Source organism: Dermacentor variabilis, chromosome 4 (assembly GCF_050947875.1).
Source record: "Dermacentor variabilis isolate Ectoservices chromosome 4, ASM5094787v1, whole genome shotgun sequence".
Taxonomy (NCBI): domain Eukaryota; kingdom Metazoa; phylum Arthropoda; class Arachnida; order Ixodida; family Ixodidae; genus Dermacentor; species Dermacentor variabilis.
In genome coordinates, this window is record NC_134571.1 from 223,881,607 (window position 1) to 223,900,743 (window position 19,137).

General features: G+C 46.3%; 1 protein-coding gene across 1 annotated transcript in view; it reads left to right on the top strand.

The window, feature by feature from the left end:
• Positions 1-284: 284 nt before the first annotated feature.
• Positions 285-19,137, top strand: part of LOC142578529 (uncharacterized) — a 36,330-nt gene continuing 17,477 nt past the window's right edge. Inside the window, exons 1-2 of the mRNA XM_075687906.1 lie at positions 285-951; positions 17,924-18,266. Of these exons, the coding sequence (XP_075544021.1) occupies positions 285-951; positions 17,924-18,266 (1,010 nt within the window). The remainder of the gene's footprint in view (positions 952-17,923; positions 18,267-19,137) is intronic.

Genomic DNA, 19,137 nt, shown 5'->3' on the forward strand with positions numbered 1-19,137 from the left:
CTAATATCAGATCACGAATTCGACGTAAGTATGCACGCAGATTGTTTGAGTTGCCGGATGACATGTTTATGCTTCTCACAAAACTGTCATTTTGTCAGATTCACGTAAACAAAACCAAGCACATCATGACAAGCAAAAATACAAAGGCAATATTTTGCAATGCTAACGTGTTCTACTTCATGAAATGCATTTCCACTTCCTTGTAGCTGATGAAAGATAGCTCCACACAATGGGAACTGCCACCAGCAGACCATTCCTACACCAGCACGAGACTTTCTATGACCATGAGAACTAGTTCCTATCGAACACGGACCAATGATGACATTCTTTTTTACGCTGGCATTTCTGTGGCTGTATTCGACAAGCTCGTGTCAGGACTGAAGACTCAAGACAAGACAGTTCGCAAGCTCTTGACCATAGAAGACCAGCTATTATTGACACTCATGAGGCTTAGACTGGGCCTCCTTTGTGGAGATTTAGCAAGACGGTTCGAGGTCGCTGTGCCTTATGTTTCTAGAACATTTTCGAGAGTGCTGGACGACCTGGTGAAGATCATGCAAGAAATTGTTTTGTGGCTTCCCCGCTCAAAGTTGCGGGCAAACATGCCTGAGAGTTTCAGAAACAGTCAGTACAGTCGTACAACATGCATATTCGACTGCACTGAAGCACTAATGCAAAGGCCACGGAAACTGATGGCCAAATCCCAAAGTTACAGCCAATGCAAGGTTGCAAACACGATGAAATTTCTTACCGTCATAGCCCGAAATGGATTTATAATGTTTGTGTCAGATGTGTATGGAGGCAGGGCGTCAGACAAATACATTGTAAAGACATGTGCAGTGGAAGAGTACCTCCTTCCAGGTGATGAGATAATGGCAGACCGTGGTTTGAAGCTTGACCCGTATCTTGAGGCTCAAGGGATTAAAGGGAACAGGCCTACATTTACAAAAGGTAGGTGTCCACAATAGTGTTTGTCATAACCTGGGTTAATTTAAGAGATACACAGTAATTACATGTACATGGTTGTTTTTTTTTTCTCAGGAAAGGATCAGCTACCTGAAAGTGAAGTCACTGAAACTAGGCGCATCGCTTCGCTACGAATTCATGTTGAGCGGGCAATCAACCGAATCAAGAGGTACGGAATTTTCAAGCAAGTACTGCCCATCATCTCAAGAAAGTATGCCAGCAAAATTGTCCTTGTTTGTGCTGGACTCTGTAAACTTAAACGCCCGCTCATCAACGAACAGACAGGAACATAAAGCATACCGTATGCACTTTAATTTAGCCTTAAGTATTCTGTGAGAACTGAGTAGGGTAAACTTCACTTCACTGATGCCGTTTTAAAGCGAAAGCTTTACTGGCCGCGAACTTACGATTTCGCCGTAGCGGTGCTCCAAGGAGGCACATGACGTCACACCGCATTCTCCTCTACTCGCCTCCACTCGCTTCGCCAGCTGCGTCGCATGCCTGATAACATGTCGGAGGATTGAAAAGGAGAGCTCGCGTGCGCCGCAACCACAGTTGAGGCGCACGCGACAATTCTGATAAGCGGGAGGAGGCCTGGAATCGACATCGGAACGTGATGAAGAGGAAATGAATCGCCCAGGAAACAGATGAACAGCGCGCCGAATTACTGGCTAAACGCCGCAACTAGACAACTAGACTAACCTGGACTTGCAATCAAGATTATCCAAGGCTAACCATGCTATGCCTCAGTTTTCGCTACGTATATCCTTGCATAGCCGACCTAAGCCACTGCCGATTTTTTGTAACCTCACTGGTTTCGTACCTGTGAAGCTTATGGAAGTGGTTTGAAGCCAAGGTGTTAAAAGGTGGTTGAATGTTTTTTTATTCATTCAATATACTTGGATGGTTCCAATGAAGCAGACATTATGAATGAATAAAATTTCACTTGCTCATCACAAATCAGAAATCTCTTACTTTTTGCACACAGTTAGCTTTCTTTATAATGTAGGACCTCAAGGTGAGACAGGAGATGCAAAAATAGAACCTTTTGAGCCTCTTCATGTTCTGTTCAATGTACCGTGTGTCAATAGGCACACTTACAATGACATCATTTTCAGCCGACCAGACAAAAATAGCAGGTGCTTTTGCCACAGCAAAACATTCTAAACTGCACTTGGTCATAGTAACCATTTCTGCCACCTGGACAAAGCACAGGTTCGCCATTCAAAAGCTTTACGTCATACTTTCCCTTTTCAATTAATACCATGCAATCTGAAACTGTGGGACACTTGACCTCAACTAGGGCACCATCAGCACAAATGCCATCAGAGCTTGCAGACAGCCAAGGTTGTGTACTGCTCATTACCATACCCGACTGCGCTACAGCCGGACCAGACTTCCTCATAAATGCTACTCTTGCAATGGCTTCGGTAATGCTGCCCATGCTTTGTGGCAGCATTACCGGTAAAGCTTGGATTTGAAAGTGCAGAAACAGCTCTCGAGGGATCAGTGCTGTCCCTTTTAGGAACCCGCTTCACATTTGATGCAGTTATGCGAAGGCGCCTGGCCATGCGCCATAGCGGGAACCCCTGTTTTCCAGTGGAAAATTCAAGGGAAGCCCGTCCTTCATTCGAAAGTACAACAAACATTTGATAAAATACTTGCAAGGGTCGCAGCCTGTCGGGCGTACGAAAGGGTCTGTATGTGAGTGGCGAGGTTGGCTTGGCAGATCAGTAGCACGTGGGTCCCAAGCAGCCGCATTCAATGTACTATGAAGCAAAGTCCTTGCAAGATATAAAGCAATTACACACAATTCGCCCTGCACTGTGCCGGCTAACACCACTTGTATATATAATGATGTGCAATAACCAAACATGATAGCAGGATTTGGTGCCTTTCAAACACAGTAGATATCTCAATCTGCATTGCTATTTAGTAAAATAAATGGCAAAAAAATAACCTGTCAGTCTCCTAACATATGCGAGTCAGTGCCAAAAAACATACTGATGCCATACAGTGCCAAAAAAGCATACGGTTTTAAGAAACAGCCGCCGCTGTAATTTTAAGGCATTTCACTTAACACAAATGCACTGATTTCATGTCGAAAAAAATGTGCCCTCACCAGGAATGTTGAAGAGATCTGAAAATGGTTTGCTTTCAATGTGGTTTTTCAGCTCTACATAATTTCCGAAGTGATGAAACATTCGTGTGAGCTTTGGAGCCTTATTTTCGGAGTCCACAGTTTCTTTTTGCAGCTTAAAGTCTATATCTTCAAGGAGGACAGGTTCCACATTCCTCTTTGTTCACCTGTTCCACTGAGCCGTTTGGTCAGTACATGATGTACTGGTCATTCCCGAGTCGACAGCCATACCGTCTTTCCACAGTAGTGCACCAACATGGCTGCAAGCCCTTGCTTTCCCAGCCATACACGCGCAGCCAGCAGTGATCACCTGTCAGGTGTGCCTGACGCAAGCCCATGCTGTCCAATGCTTTTGACTTATGGCCTGCGATGGTCGAACGTCCGCCTTGAGGTACACTAAGTCTGCGTTAACATTGTGACAAAGCACATGGCGCACCCAGCCACTCTGTACAAAACTGTAGCAATCTAGGCTTTTGTCTGCCTCAGCTTCTTTGAGGTCACCCGGCTTCCTCTGACCTGGAGAGGCAAAGCCGAAGATAATAATAATATTTGGGGTTTTACGTGCCAAAACCACTTTCTGATTATGAGGCACGCCGTAGTGGAGGACTCCGGAAATTTCGACCACCTGGGGTTCTTTAACGTGCACCTAAATCTAAGCACACGGGTGTTTTCGCATTTCGCCCCCATCGAAATGCGGCCGCCGTGGCCGGGATTCGATCCCGCGACCTCGTGCTCAGCAGCCCAACACCATAGCCACTGAGCAACCACGGCGGGTAAAGCCGAAGAGTGGGTCTAAAAATTAATCTGCAGAAAACTAAAGTAATGCTTAACAGTCTCGGGAGAGAACAGCAATTTACATTAGGCAGCGAGGCACTGGAAGTCGTAAGGGAATACATCTACTTAGGGCAGGTAGTGACGGCGGATCCGGATCATGAGACGGAAATAATCAGAAGAATAAGAATGGGCTGGGGTGCGTTTGGCAGGCATTCCCAAATCATGAACAGCAGGTTGCCATTATCCCTCAAGAGAAAAGTATATAATAGCTGTGTCTTACCAGTACTCACCTACGGGGCAGAAACCTGGAGGCTTACTAAAAGGGTTCTACTCAAATTGAGGACGACACAACGAGCTATGGAAAGAAGAATGATAGGTGTAACGCTAAGGGATAAGAAAAGAGCAGATTGGGTGAGGGAACAAATGCAAGTTAATGACATCTTAGTTGAAATCAAGAAAAAGAAATGGGCATGGGCAGGACATGTAATGAGGAGGGAAGATAACCGATGGTCATTAAGGGTTACGGACTGGATCCCAAGGGAAGGGAAGCGTAGCAGGGGGCGGCAGAAAGTTAGGTGGGCGGATGAGATTAAGAAGTTTGCAGGGACGGCATGGCCACAATTAGTACATGACCGGGGTTGTTGGAGAAGTATGGGAGAGGCCTTTGCCCTGCAGTAGGCGTAACCAGGCTGATGATGATGATGATGATGGCTTCCTCTTGATGAGATAGCACACAATGTGGGCACTAGACACACTTGGCCATGCCTTGACGTCGTCCACCCAGCTGTTGACAAACATTGGGTGCATGTAGGTCACTCCATCTGAAAAATAGGTGACATCAATCAGTGAGTGTATATATAGGCTAAAACTAGAACGCTGTAAGAATAAGTAATCAAGCTTCCTTGCACACAATATTTGCATATACTGCAGCAACAAATACAAAGATTAAAAATTATATTCTCAGGGTTTACGTGCCAAAACCACGATTTAATTACAAGGCACGCCATAGAGAACGACTCATATTAATTTTGACCACTTGGGTTTGTTTAACCTGCACCCGATGCACAGTATACAGGCATTTTAGCATTTCACTACCATCGAAATGCGGCCGCCGTGGCCGAGATTTGGTCCAGAGACCCTGGCTTAGTAGCGCAACGCCGTAACCACTACGCCACCACGGCGGGTTATAACATACAATGGGAACATGCTATGGGAGAATACAGATCATCGATCTCATATGTGTTAAACTGTGAGATGCACCTGGGAGGCGACATTGTCATGCCCGTGACTCAAATTGCAACGTCCCTACATTCCCTTCACTAAAACATTAAATGCTGTTTCCAGTGGGGTACTCTAGATTACTTTGACCAGCTCGGCTCCTTTAGTGTAAACACAACGCACGGCAGTACTCTGCGGCCGGCCTTAAGTCCGACAGCGCAACGCCATAGCCACTGGGCTACCGCGGAGTGCTCGTTTTTCTGAGACGGTAGATATCGCTTTGTTCCCATATCGTTTCCATTTATTACATGAGATGAGGCTTCGTAGCATGCCAGCAATGCGGGCGGATTATTAGGACGGCTAGACGGCTTTCCGCGGTCGCAGGTCAGTACAAACTGCGTCGTTCCGCACATGTCTGAGTCGAAAGCACTTGCGACAGAGAGCGAAGATTTCGAGAAGACACCGCCGCGAAGCGATCCTAAGCAGCTTGGCTGGAAACCAGTCATGCGATAAGATATTGTTAATAGAAGGATAGCGAGCGATGGGAAGATGCGGTGTCCGCGCCGCCACAAACGTGCGAGCTGACAGCTGCGCTAACACTCCCGTTCAAAGTACAACTCACAGACGCACCTGTATGTAATTGCTGGCTGCGCGATGACGGACACAGCGAACGATGAAACACAGCATGCATTGTTTATTCTACGCGAAACTTACGCGCGAAACATTGCGAGTTGAGCGCACACATTCACCGATGTCGATTGTATCCCCAGCCGACAATGTGCGGGTCCCGCTGGCTCCTGGCTGCGTGCTGCTGTTCGTTGTCGCCACTGTGTGGCCATTTCCTAGCAGCGATGAAGACTTCGCGAGCAGAAAGATGCGTCTGCAACGCGCTAACAAAAAATTGGAGGACGCTTAAGCTTCGCCTTCAAGAGTGGAACGCGACAGCGTTCCCATCGACCCGCCAAGGGGTGTAAGACAATGCGCTACGGCGCAGGGATCACCTACGAGGCGCCCCGCATCGGACTTTGCGGCCACCTATCACACGGAGAGCGTCGAGCAACGCAGCGTTCGGCGCGGCAACGAAACGTGCGCCTGAGCAAACGGAACGAACCAAAGAACTCGGTGTCTCGGAGGGGGAAACGATGTACGCCAGCCAAACGTCGTGATCGGCACGGGCAGAGAGATAGATAGATAGTGATCTAAAGAAAGGAACGGCGCTTGATTCTGCAAACCGCGTGGGAGCACGGCGAAGCGTCGTCAGGGGAGAGGGAGTCGGAGCCGCGACGCGCCTGGCACCGGTCCGCGCACAGCCCCAATGCGCGCATGGCGCGCCACCTGTCGGGGCAGCGCCGTACATTGAGAGGAGGGGGTCTTCTGTGTTTGCCGCAAGATGGCTCTGCGTGTGCGGTAAGCGCAGAAGAAATGTAGCGGAAACTTACTTCGCTACTCGTGTAAATGCGACTTCTGTAAGTTACATGCTCATAATTACCGATATACACCGCAGTATAACTTTCTACGGCACGTTTTTAAGGCAACACCGCGTTCACTAGAAGCGCGTTTGTACCGCTTTCAAGCATCGAACTCGTGGCTGAGTGGTAGCGTCTCCGTCTCACACTCCGGAAACCCTGGTTCGATTCCCACCCAGCCCATCTTGGAAGTTGCTTTTTATTTATGAAGTGCCTGCCGTGATTTATCGCTCACGGCCAACGCCGCGGACGCCGACGCCGACACCGACGCCGCCGACACCGACGCCGACGACACCGGCTTTTCTGCGACACGAGCTCCTTAACGCTATCGCGTTAAAATTCCACAGGAATTCACAGACACAAACGTCGGTACACCTCATACGAACACGTTGCCGAAATGCGCTGCCGACGCAGTTAACAGCCCAGCATGGCGCGGCTATGACGCTTCCGGTGAGAGCCGACATGTGGCGCTAGTATGATGCATATGGCGGCGCCCAGCTACCAAAATAGTCTATACTGTGGCGAGGAAAGCATATGTCACCTTGAAGAAAAGTCCACTTTTCGAAAAGTTGGCTGCTGCTCTCACCTTGTTCTCGTTTTGCTCATCGTCTTGAATTTCCATCTCAAGCCTTCCCCGTGTTTTCCGTGGCACTCAACATAAGTGTCACATACATGGCTACCAGCTCAGAACAACAAACATGGAATGAAAATATGTATCACTGCATTAAAAATGTATAGAACAAACCTACAAGAATAAGCCAGTCGTCCTTATAGAAGACGTGAACTGCCATATAATAGAGCGATATGGGTGGGAAAAAATTCAGCTGGCTTGCACAAGCTAGTTAAACAGTGCAACCTACACATAGCCAACCTGGACCCTACTTGCAACGGAACAAACACATGGTCACGACACCTGTACAATGACGAGACAACACGACAACACATGCGTATGTCATCCATACACATAGATGAAGAGAAGTATAAGAACTGTTGAAGTCATCATCATCATTTATTGTCCCTTAAAGGCCCCTGTCGGGGTATTACATAAGGGGGGAGCGTAGACAAGGTACAATAAGAACAAAGGTCAAAAACATAACAATCAACACAGGGACATTAAAAAAAGCAAGGAACGCGATAGTTAACACGGTGCTTGCCAATATTGCCTTGAAGCCACAAGCGCCACACATGTCGGCGAAAGGTTAGGGCAGCAGGGCGAGTACACAATGGTTACAGGGAAGAAGAAAAAAACTCAATACAGGAAAAGGGATAAAATTTCATGAACACAAATTGGAGCAAAATGAAACATCTCAACCCAGATGATCTAGCAACATCGCCTTAAACCTTGTCGCGTCATGCTCATTAGTTATTGAATCGGGCAGCAGGTTCCATTCTTCAATTGCGGTCGGAAAGAAGGACTTATTGAAAGCATTAGTGGAGCCATGAAGTCGTTGGACGCTATTTGAATTGAATAGGCGGCGCGATGTACGAATAGGAGGAGATATAAGGGAACCACGCACATAGGGGAAATTGAAATATAACTTATGGAATAAACACAGGCGTGCAACTTTTTGTCTGAAAGCTAAGGAAGTGAGGCCAAGTGATAGTTTAATGGAGCTTACGCTGGAATGAAAGTCTTATGTCGACGATATGAAGCGTGCTGCACGGTTCTGGACGGATTCAAGCATGTTAATTATGTAGGACTGATGAGAACTCCAGATCGCGGATGCATATTCAAGCCTACTGCGGACAAAAGTTTCATATGCCAGTTTTCGTATGTTAGCGGGGAAGTTGGAAGTGATCTTCTGATAAAACCAAGTGTACGTGAAGCGTCGCCGTTATTTTTGTGATATGATCAACCCAAGTTAATTTGCTATTGATTGTGATGCCAAGGTAACGATAAGTTTCTACCTGCAATATGTCCTCAGAAAATAAAGAGTAAGGATAAATTAAATTAGACCGCTTCCGAGAAATTTGCATAAAACTGCACTTTCTAGTCTTTAATTCCATCACCCACGACGTGCACCAATTTTCAATGAGCTTCAGATCGTTCTGGAGGGCAGCTTGATCGTCTTTAGTATTTATACGCCGGTAGATAAATGCAATCATCTATGAAAAGGCGGATGGTGGATGAGATATTGAGTGGGAGGTCGTTAATAAAAATTAAAAGAAGCGGGCCCAACACAGACCCCTGTGGTACTCCGGAGGTGACGCAAGTAGAACTTGAAGGAAGTCCGCCTATTACGGTGAACTGAGAGCGAGATGTGAGAAAGTTGTGAATCCAGTCTAAAACAAGTGGGTGAAGGTGAAGACCTGAAACTTTGTACATAAGACGTTGATGTGGAACACGGTCGAATGCTTCGGAAAAATCGAGATAGATGACATCGGTTTGGAAAAAGGAATCAAGGTTTAGGTGAAGGTCCATGGTAAACTCGAATAACTGTGATTCACATGAATAGCCATGACGAAAGCCATGCTGATTTTTGAAGAAGAAGGAGTTGGAATTCAGGTGGGATGCAATATGCGAGTATATAATATGCTCAAGAAATTTACATGGTATGCAAGTTAACGAAATAGGACGATAGTTCGACGGGTCGCTCCGGCTGCCAGCCTTGAACACAGGAACAACTTTGTTAATTTTCCAGTCACTAGGTATAGAACTGTTCGCAAGAGCTTGATCAAAAAAATGAGAAGATACATTTTTTGTGTGTTTTAATATCTTCGCAGTGATGTTGTTTGGCCCGGCGGCACTAGACAAGTTTAGTTTGTCTATTAGAGCACAAATGCCAGCAGTAGTGATGTTGATAGGGGCCATCGCAGGAAAGTTAAAAGATATTTGGTGTGGTGTATTCCAGGCAGGCTCATGTGTGAAGACTGATGCAAAATAAGAGTTCATAACGTCAGATCGAAGTTCTGGAGGCACCTGTGGACCATCAGGATATAAAAGGGTAATGCAATGAGTGTTGCTTGATTTGGGTGATAACATCCGCCAGAATTTCTTTGGGTTTGTTAGCAGAATGCCATACAGATCAATCATTGTGAAAAAACTTTCTTTTTGTACACCTAAGGAGACGCGTGTAATCCTGTAGGCACGCAAAATATTTCTTCCATTTAAAAGCCAGCGCAATTCCTTTAGCTTCACGAAAAAGACGCTTTTTCTTTTGAGAAAGCCTCCTTAAGGAGTTAGAATACCAGGGCTTGTTGCAGTCGCCGCGAATGCATATCAGTGGAACATAGGTTTCGACCAGATCTGAAAGTTTATTTTTGAAAGCTAGCCAGTTTTCCTCGACAGACCTATTAGACGCGGATAGCCTGAAATGAAAAAAAAAGTTCTCAAGCTCTGAGTTGATACGGGCGAAGTCTCCCTTTTCATAATCGCGAATGAACTTAACAGAGCGCTGCCGTTGGGGAAACGGAAGTGATAGGTTGAAAATAACTGATTTGTGGTCGCTGAAACCGTCAGTGCTCGACATGGATTGGATGAGTTCAGGGCTGGACGTAAAGACTAAATCAAGGGTGTTACTGCCACGTGTAGGAAAGTTTACTGTTTGGCTGAGGTTGAATGTCATGACAACGTCAAGGAAATCTTTCGATTGACGAGAAAATGCGCACAAGTTTCCCCAATCAATGTCAGGGAAATTAAAGTCACCGCAGAGGATGTAACCTCTGACCATAATAGAATGCAATAAGCTTAACATTGATTCAACCTCGAAAGAACACTGCGACAAAGTCAACCAAAGCACACTGGAAAGTGAGAAAAGACCAGCACCTTGAAGCATATGCAAGAGATTTGGAGCTATCAATAGAAGGACCACTGAATTATAAAAAATTCCCAGAAAAGTGTCTATCAATAGCTGATAAAACCATTGCAAAAACGACTGAAAACAAACGGTCTAGGACATTGCCATGGTTCGACAAGGAGCTGAAAACTGAGATACAGAAACGGAAGACGCTCTCCAGACAGCACTGCCATATACCTGAAGAGAACACGACTTTAAAATATCACATCTGGGAAGAATACCTGTCGCAAAGAAAAGCGAGTCAAAACTATGTGCTCAAAAAAGATATACACATAATTTATGCAGCAAGAGAAACACGTAACAAAGGAGCGAAAACACTGCAGCCAACAGTTCCGGGCCCCTATACAGACCCTGGAACCACGGGAGGACCTACACGAGGTTGTTGCAGGTGAAGGACGTACTCTCCACATAAAAGAAGAAATAGAACAATACATACCACACCGCTTTAAAACCATACAAGCAAGGTACGCTACACCACTGCACCAACCCACAAAGAACACAATGAAACGCTACAATGCACCACCACACAGTGAGAGTCTATCCGGAGTGATCTTAATGGTAGAATTAAAACAACGCCTCGGAGACTTAAAGAACCAGAAAGCATCAGGCCTAGATGACATTCCAAATGAATTTCTCAAGGCTCTCCAAGCAAAATCAAGAGAAGCACTAATCAACTGTTTCAATTACATCCTTGCGAGACGAGATATACCTGAAGCCTTGAACGGAACCCGATTATAACTTATTCACAAAGGCAAAGGGAAAGCAGAAAATGACATCAATGCCTACCGTCCAATAGCGGCGCTCAGTAACATTTTAAAGCTCTTCAGTACAACTCTAAATCGTAGATTACAAAACTATTGTGAACAAAAAAACTCTACAGTGAACCAAAAAATGGGTTCCGTCCACAAAGACGTACAAGTGATCACGTTTTCACTCTCACCCAAATAATCGAGATGAAGTACACGGAAAAATTGCAACTCTGTCTGGCCTTCCTGGATGTCGAAAAAGCCTACGACTCAGTATCACATTCTAAACTATAGGAAAAGTTTGAAATCATGAAATTGGACCAGGAATTATTGAATTACTGAAAGTACTCTATAAAGAATGCACAGCAGTTTATCAAGTCCATGGACTAAAATCTCGGAAAGTGAAACTAAAGGCCGGATTAAAACAGGGATGTCCTTTATCACCGACCTTATCTAACATCTATATAAACGACCTCCTGAAAGCACTAAATGACAAGGGATATGGAGTGAGGCTCTCCGCAATAGCAACAGACCACCAAGAGGTCTTCACGAAAATCTCATGCTTAGCATTCGCTGACGATATTGTGCTTCTGGCTGAGTCTTCAGCAGACCTACAGGACTTCCTAGATATCTCCCGAGTTGCGGCTGAGGACTACCTCAAGTTCAACGCAGAAAAATCGCAATGGATGTGCCTAAACACAATATGTGAAAGATTTACATTCACGCCAGAAGGAACTTCTATAACAAAGACAGCAACATATAAGTATCCTGGAATTGAAATATCACATAAAAAAGCCTAACCTCGACAAACTGATTTGATAATAAAGAAATCGAACCATCTGAAAGGTCGAGTATGGCAGCTGTCCCGATGTTCGTACGACGCTTATTCAGTTGGTCGCACACTTTGGAAGACACTCGCAGTCCCAGCAAGAACATACGCAACTGATGCACTAGCATACTGGACACAGACAATAAAATGCCTAAACCGGCACCAGAACGAACTTGGACGATGGCTGCTGGGAGGAAACATCTTCACAGCCAATGCCTCCATAACAGGTGAAATGGGGTGATCACCGTTTGAAATTCGAGAAGCAATGTCAAAATTACAATACATGGGTAGGTTGAAATTTATGCCCGAAGCCAATTACAGCCGCCGAATATTCTTACACCTAGGGTATAAGGGCATAAAGACCATCTGGATGCAACGACTCGCCTCTATCGAAACAAAATTTGGCCCAAACTAAATAAATAAGTAAGTAAATAAATAAACTTTGAGAGACAGTAAAAAACCGTTATTTTTCCTATGGTTCCTAAATCGCCTGCCCTGCGTTAAAAGGGAGTAGGGACAAACTTACTTACTTACTAACCTAACACAGGAGCAGCAACGAAGTGTGTTCTTTGCTGCTGGTGTAAATCTTTCGGGGGAGCGTGGTCGTTAACACGTTATTTTTACCAATGTTTAAAATGTTTTGCACTTGTTTAGAGCTACAGTAGCTCTTTCTTCGGCTGTTTAATATCTGCCTCAACAGGTGGTGGGACCGTGCAGACCGATCAGGCCACTCACGTACGTCTATGTTGAAGTTCCTTCATCAGCTTGTGTTTATGCCTCCACGAATGCGTGGAAACGCCCAGCTCACCTGTGGTTACCGGAACACCAGACACTTTCGGCGCTGCGACAGAATGCTCGCAACGCAGGCTGCTTTTGTTAGCACTCGCTTGTGGTCGACTGCCAAGCAGCTGGCACAGAGGCTGGAGAGGCTTCGTGCGCTTGCTGCTAGTGAACCGTGAAGTAGACGACACGACATGCCATCATGACATAGAGCCAGTGAAGGCGGAGCTTAGCCCCGATCACTCAGCGAATGAGTTGAACAGAAGATGCATGGCTATGGACTAGGGTAACTTGTAATCGTCCTTAGCTCTCCTTATATGAGACATATGCTTTAGAAGAACTTCAGTTTGGCCTAGTTCGTATTTACTGCATGTTATATTGACCACAAATAGAAACTGGGACAACGGAAAAGAACAGAAAAACGACATGGGCGGTAACTTTCAACTGGTTTATCCACGGCAACCCATGGCAATACGCGTATGTAGACAAATAGAACATGCGCAGAACGCTGCAACAAGAACACTCATGAGCCTAACGAGGAAACCAGTTATCAACAAAATATATCACCAATTGAAACATCCTAATGGAAGTATTACTAACACAGTCGTGGCCTTTCTTTTGTATGTGATATGCCTCCATCAGTTCGCGTGCAGTCTAGTCCTGACTCCTCCCCAGAATCTTTATCTCCGTGAAAAGTGGTTCACAGGGGCAGGCATTCCAGTGGGCAAGCAAGTGCGCCAATTCCTCTTTCGTTAAGTTTTGTTCAAGTTCTCTTACTCGATCATTCAGGCACCATCCCGGCTGCCCTACGTAAGACTTGCCACATGCCAGGGGGATTTCTTAGACAACTCCTACATTTCTTTTTGCACACGGCTTGGTATGGTTAATGCCACTAAATATGGACAGCTGGGCTAATTGGTTGTGATTAGCATTATGAAACATCGTGCCAGCGCACAATTGAACACGGACAGAAGAGAAAGACACACGAACGCCGGTTCGTGGATGTCTTTCTCTTCTCGTCCGTGTTCAATTGTGTGCTGGAACGATGTTTCATAATGCTAATGGTTAATGCGACAGCCTTGCCTTCCTTTAGGATCTCCCGAGGAGCGAGGGCAGAACCGCGACAGCTTAAAAGGGGCTGAAAAGCAAAGGGGGACTCCAAATCGGCCTGCCATTTTGCTTAGGTTGTGAGTGACCCTGTGAACGTGCGGTACCACTTCAGGGGTTACGTCCGTAGTAGTCGTCCTCACCCTTTGCCCCTAGATCCTTTTACCTTCTGCAGGAGGGTTTCCATCACTGGCGTTACCATCGAGTCAGGGATCCCTGCCGTCTTAAGCCGGAAATCTAATCGTCAAAGGCAAGCTGCATGCTGTGCACACACGACTTGCAGAGAGCCGATTCTAAACAGAGCATCGCTACTCCTCGTTTGACAATGTTTGACTGTGAGGAGCCATATGGCACTGAACCCTTCTGTGCCCAAGGGAAGTACTGCCAGCAGGCGTGGCTTTAGCAAAGAAAATGCTTAGGTCTAAAAAATGCATGAAATTTTGTGTGACAAGTCCTACGTAGGGCAGACGGGACGGTGCCTGAAGGATCGAGCCAGGAAACATCAACAAAAGTTAACGAAAAATTAATTGGTGCACTTGCCTGCGCTCTGCGCATTTCCCTGTCGCCTTTTAAGCGGCAGCGCGCCCTACTAAATGCTATGTTCGTTGTGCGCGGACAGTTTGGAAGCGCTGCAATCAGGGCGCACAAGCGGGTACGTCATGTGGTACCCGCCATGGTTGCTCAGTGGCTATGATGCTGGGTTGCTGAGCACGAGGTCGCGGGATCGAATCCCGGCCATGGCGGCCGCATTTCGATGGGGGCGAAAGGCGAAAACACCCGTGTACTTAAATTTAGGCGCACATTACAGAACCCCTGGTGGTCGAACTTTCCGGAGTCCTTCACAACGGCGTGCCTCATAATCAGAAAGTGGTTTTGGTGCGTAAAACCCCATAATTAAATTTTTTTAATGTCATGTTGCATTTCCTTTTGTGTTTCGCGGGCATCTGCAGTAAGCTTAAAAGCACCAATATTGAATAGATAGAAAGTTAGAAACTGTGTAAACGGATGTTTCACAAAGCGCTGTACAACTTTCTAACTCAAATTTCTTGCTTAACTTCGTTGCTTCTGCAGTTGGTTAATTAATCTTGACTAATTATCTAATAAGCAAGATACTAAATATAGCGCTACAGATTACATACAAAAGTGAGCAACATGCATTTGGTCACGTCGTCTTACAGTGCATCGGCATATTTTTAAACTCTCTACAAAACCTGTATACCGGTGGCGCAAGGAGAGAGGTTATAGAAGTATTTGAAACATACAGCACACAAATCAAATGAAAACATGCATGGCCGCCAATTCCCCACGTGGAAGACGCGCGATTTTTTTTTTTCGAGAGCATACGACACTGACGGCGTATTCATTCCGTTTGCATGTAGCATGCGCTGTTGCTCTGTTCAACTAGTCAGTAGACCTAGGTGGGCCAGTTGGTTTGACATGACGATGATGTAAATGCGCTTCAAATACCAGTGCGACGAGACACACATAGCGTAAATTCCAACTTGTTTATTAGTAAATACCGTCGTCACTTATAGGCGCTTACAGACTTACCGTGCCCCCCACTGCACCCATTACGCATCCAAAAACGAAAGTTCCTTTTCTGTCAACCGTGGGTACGCTGCACTCACAAATTTTTCTATTTCTTCCCACATCGACTTCACCTTGATAATAGGCCTTGCCCATTCATTACGATTCCGGGCTATGACAGTGCAGCTATCAAATTTGGCGAAGTCGATATGTGAACAAATAGAAAAATAACTTGTTTCAAAGAACAATTTGAAATTGCGCCATTTGTGTCTCGTCTTACCTATCGACCACATGTTTAAAGCGATTTACGTCATCGTCTGTTTACCTACTCCATTTCAAACATGAGTGGTTGATTCAGAATTTCATGATTCATAATATAAATTGCATCTAATTGTACCAGACCTGCAAGAAGAACAGTGAATCGAAAGGCTACCTGAAGTTAGGATATTTATGGCAGTGAAAAAGTCAAAATACTTGGTGACATAAACGAGCACGACAACGTGAGTTTGGATGGATGGATGGATGGACGTTATGAGCGTCCCTTTTGGAACGGGGCGGTCGGTTGTGCCACCAAGCCCTTGCTATTATACTGCCTAATGTCCTACCTATGTTAAAGAAGAAAAAAAAAAGAAAAAGAAAACCTATGAACTCCCACAACCAAATTTTCCGATCCTCTATTGCGCACTTTGCGTTTGTAGGTCGCCGTTTTTTGTCGTTTCCCTACTTTCCTTCCATCAATCTTCCAATCGCCTCTTACTAATATCGATTGCGGACATGTTTACTTTTCCGCTGCTCTCGCTGAACCCAAGGGCTTCAAGGAGGCCATTGGGGCTTAAATCGACCACTGGGCAGACGTCTTCACATTTTAATAAAACATGCTCCATCGTTTCCCTAGCTTTACCGCAGCGAGCACATGCTTCTTCTTCCTTCTTATATCTCGCTTTTTAGATGCGTGTTCTAACGCATCCCCATCTCGCATCGAAAAATAATGGCTTCCTTTGGGTTATCATAAGTTGTTTCTTTCCTGATTTGGTTTCCTCCTCTTAGAGGGTGCCTGACCAGGCCCCATAGCAAATTTCGGTTATGCGCTGGAAGTTAATATGTGTCCTCTAGGGAGCGTTCTGCAGCAAAAATTTTTCAAATCGGCTCATTATTAGCCGAGATACAAATATTTCAGTGCCGCGAACCCATGATTTCAGCAGGCGGGCTCCACTGCCAAGCAAGATGCTCTCTCCACTCGCCCCGTCTAGCCTTCGCAAACGAAATTCCTTCCCTGCGTTCGCCCATACTAGACCTCGAGGATCACGTGACACATACACCACAGGCCTCGCCTTCATTTTTTTTCTCCTCGCTTTTTTTCCCCTGCGCTACGCACTTCCGCTGACCGGGCCACGCGCGAGCTGTTTTCTTCTTCGCGCAGCGCACGGTTTTGTGCGCTGTGCACAAGGAAACATGGCTAGCCGTATAATTCAGTGCTACATGAATTCTGAGGCAGAACAAGCCGATCGCAGAGCGTGATCATGCGCTGGAACCCGGTAGAAAATGGCATTGTTTGGGTACCTGCGCGCGTGACAGCACGTCCATGGAAACAAGCAGACGAAGCGGAAGTACATCTCTCTTGCTTCGTGCGAAGTAAAACAAAAGAACACGCAGACATTCCGTTTGTGTGTTTTATTATTTCTCTAAACTTCAGTTCGGTAATTCAACAACAGATCGCACAGATAACAGATGCTGTCGTCAATAATATTCGAAGTCACGTGTCTCCACGAGCGACGTCATACTGCGGACACGATTACGTAGGCGCAGGGACCCGATTACGTCACCATCCGGCTTGAAGCGCGGCGGCCGTGAGTGAAAAGGGAAATGGCGTTCGGATTGAAATTTCAGATCTTTCCGCGGTGCGTAGCCATGTTGCAGACACGATTGTTATCGCGCAATGTAAGCTCTGCGCTTGTCAGCTAAAATGGCCAGACCTGGTGAGGAGCCTTTAAGTAGTTACTCACGGCAGGCTTCTCTCAATTGCCGCCAACCATGATATCCTCTCGGCCTCTCGGACTTTCCGCTTGACGTTCTTTGCGGCTGTGTTGCCCATCCTGCAGGCCACATACTTGCTGGTAAGCTTCCTAGTTCTCTTCCTCTGCTGTAAATAAATGCTTTTCCTGTACAGATACCTGAACACTCTCCCAGCCCATTTACTTTCTTCCATATTCCTAAGTCGTTCTTTTGAATCAATTTTACTGCGAGCTTTCCTCACTTCAAGTCTAGTCCAGCCCATATCACCCTGCGCAGCTTCATTTGTAGTCTTCCCGTGAGCGCCCATTGCGAGGCGTCCCACTGATCTTTGGTTCCCATGAAGTCCTGATTGTACCCTTATTTAAAGCAAATAACCGCAGTTCCAAAAGTAAGTCCTGGAACCATTACACCTTTACACATACCCCGGAACACCTCGTACCTATTGTATCTCCATAGCGCTCTCTGCTCCATTATGGCTGCCATTTCCCTTTCCCTTCACTGTTATTGTTTTTTTCCCTGTGTTTCCATTGCCTTCGTTTTTCCATATTCTCTTACCCGAGGGTCTTCGTTGCGCTGCAGTGCCGTAGTGCGGCAGCTGATGAGCCTCACGGTGCCCGAGGACAGCGTGGAGGAAGTGTTGGACTTCGTAAAGAACGCCATCCTGGACGCCATGTCCGCCGAGAACACCCGCCAGTCAACGCGCTCGTCGAGCGGTCGGGCGCCCGAGGACGAAGCACTGGAGCGCTGTGCAGCGGCTGCTTTCCGAACGGCGGCGTTCCAGGCCGCTGGTGTCGAAGAGCCGGAGGACGTGGCCAGTCCGATGTCGCTGGTGGCGCTGATGCGCCTCATCCAGGAGGAGCTGGTCACTGACGCCGAGAGCTTGTACAGGCCTGCCTCTTCGAGGTGCGGTCGAAAGCGTCGAGTATACAGTTTCATATTACTATAACTAGAGGAAACTCTGGTGCTACGATCGTTCGACCATCATGGGAAGCGCAAGCTACGAACTGATATTCTCTTGATTGGCGAACTAGTGTACAGGTATGTTTTGGCAGTTTTCGTTTCGCCCCAAGCGCACTTGTTATGACCCGCATTGAAGCAGGGCAACGCAAAGCTCTCTGCCTTTCTTCTGTTGCTCCAAGTGGCGATAATGCGCAGGGCCAGCGACTGGGCCGATCTTTGTGTCGCGGTGTGATGACGAAGCCCTGACGAGAAAGCGACGCCATCGTAGAAGTTGAAAAAACGTGTTTTGACCGTTTTGACATTGGTTTGTTACGTGTGTTAGGTTGGCGCTTTAGCGTTACGTGCTTTATCAAATTTCAGAAAAGCAAGAAGAAGACACCACTGATATAAGCACGATACTACATATATGTTCCATGCTTAGAACCTTTAAAACACGCGGACAACGTGGCGTGCCTATTAATAAGCTTAAGTGGGGCTTTTATTAAAATGCGTGGCGACTGTGCATCTACTGGTGCTTTCGTGTGGGATGACTGATTGGGCCGGCGTTTACCGGTCAACCGGTTATATGCCGGCCTGCCCATGGCCTGCCCAGCCCGATTATTTTCTCTTAATGTCAAGCGGAATATCGGCTTTCCTCGTTGGCATCCACACTGCTATCTTCCTATCCCTTACCATTGCACTTTACATCTTTCGTTCAGTCGCTCTTAGGGTGGTTTAGCTGCAAAGCTGTAAAGTTTAGCTGCACACATATGCTGGGTTTATAATAGCCTGCCAGTAACTGCCAATGATGCAGAGTGCAATAGAGAGAAAGCTG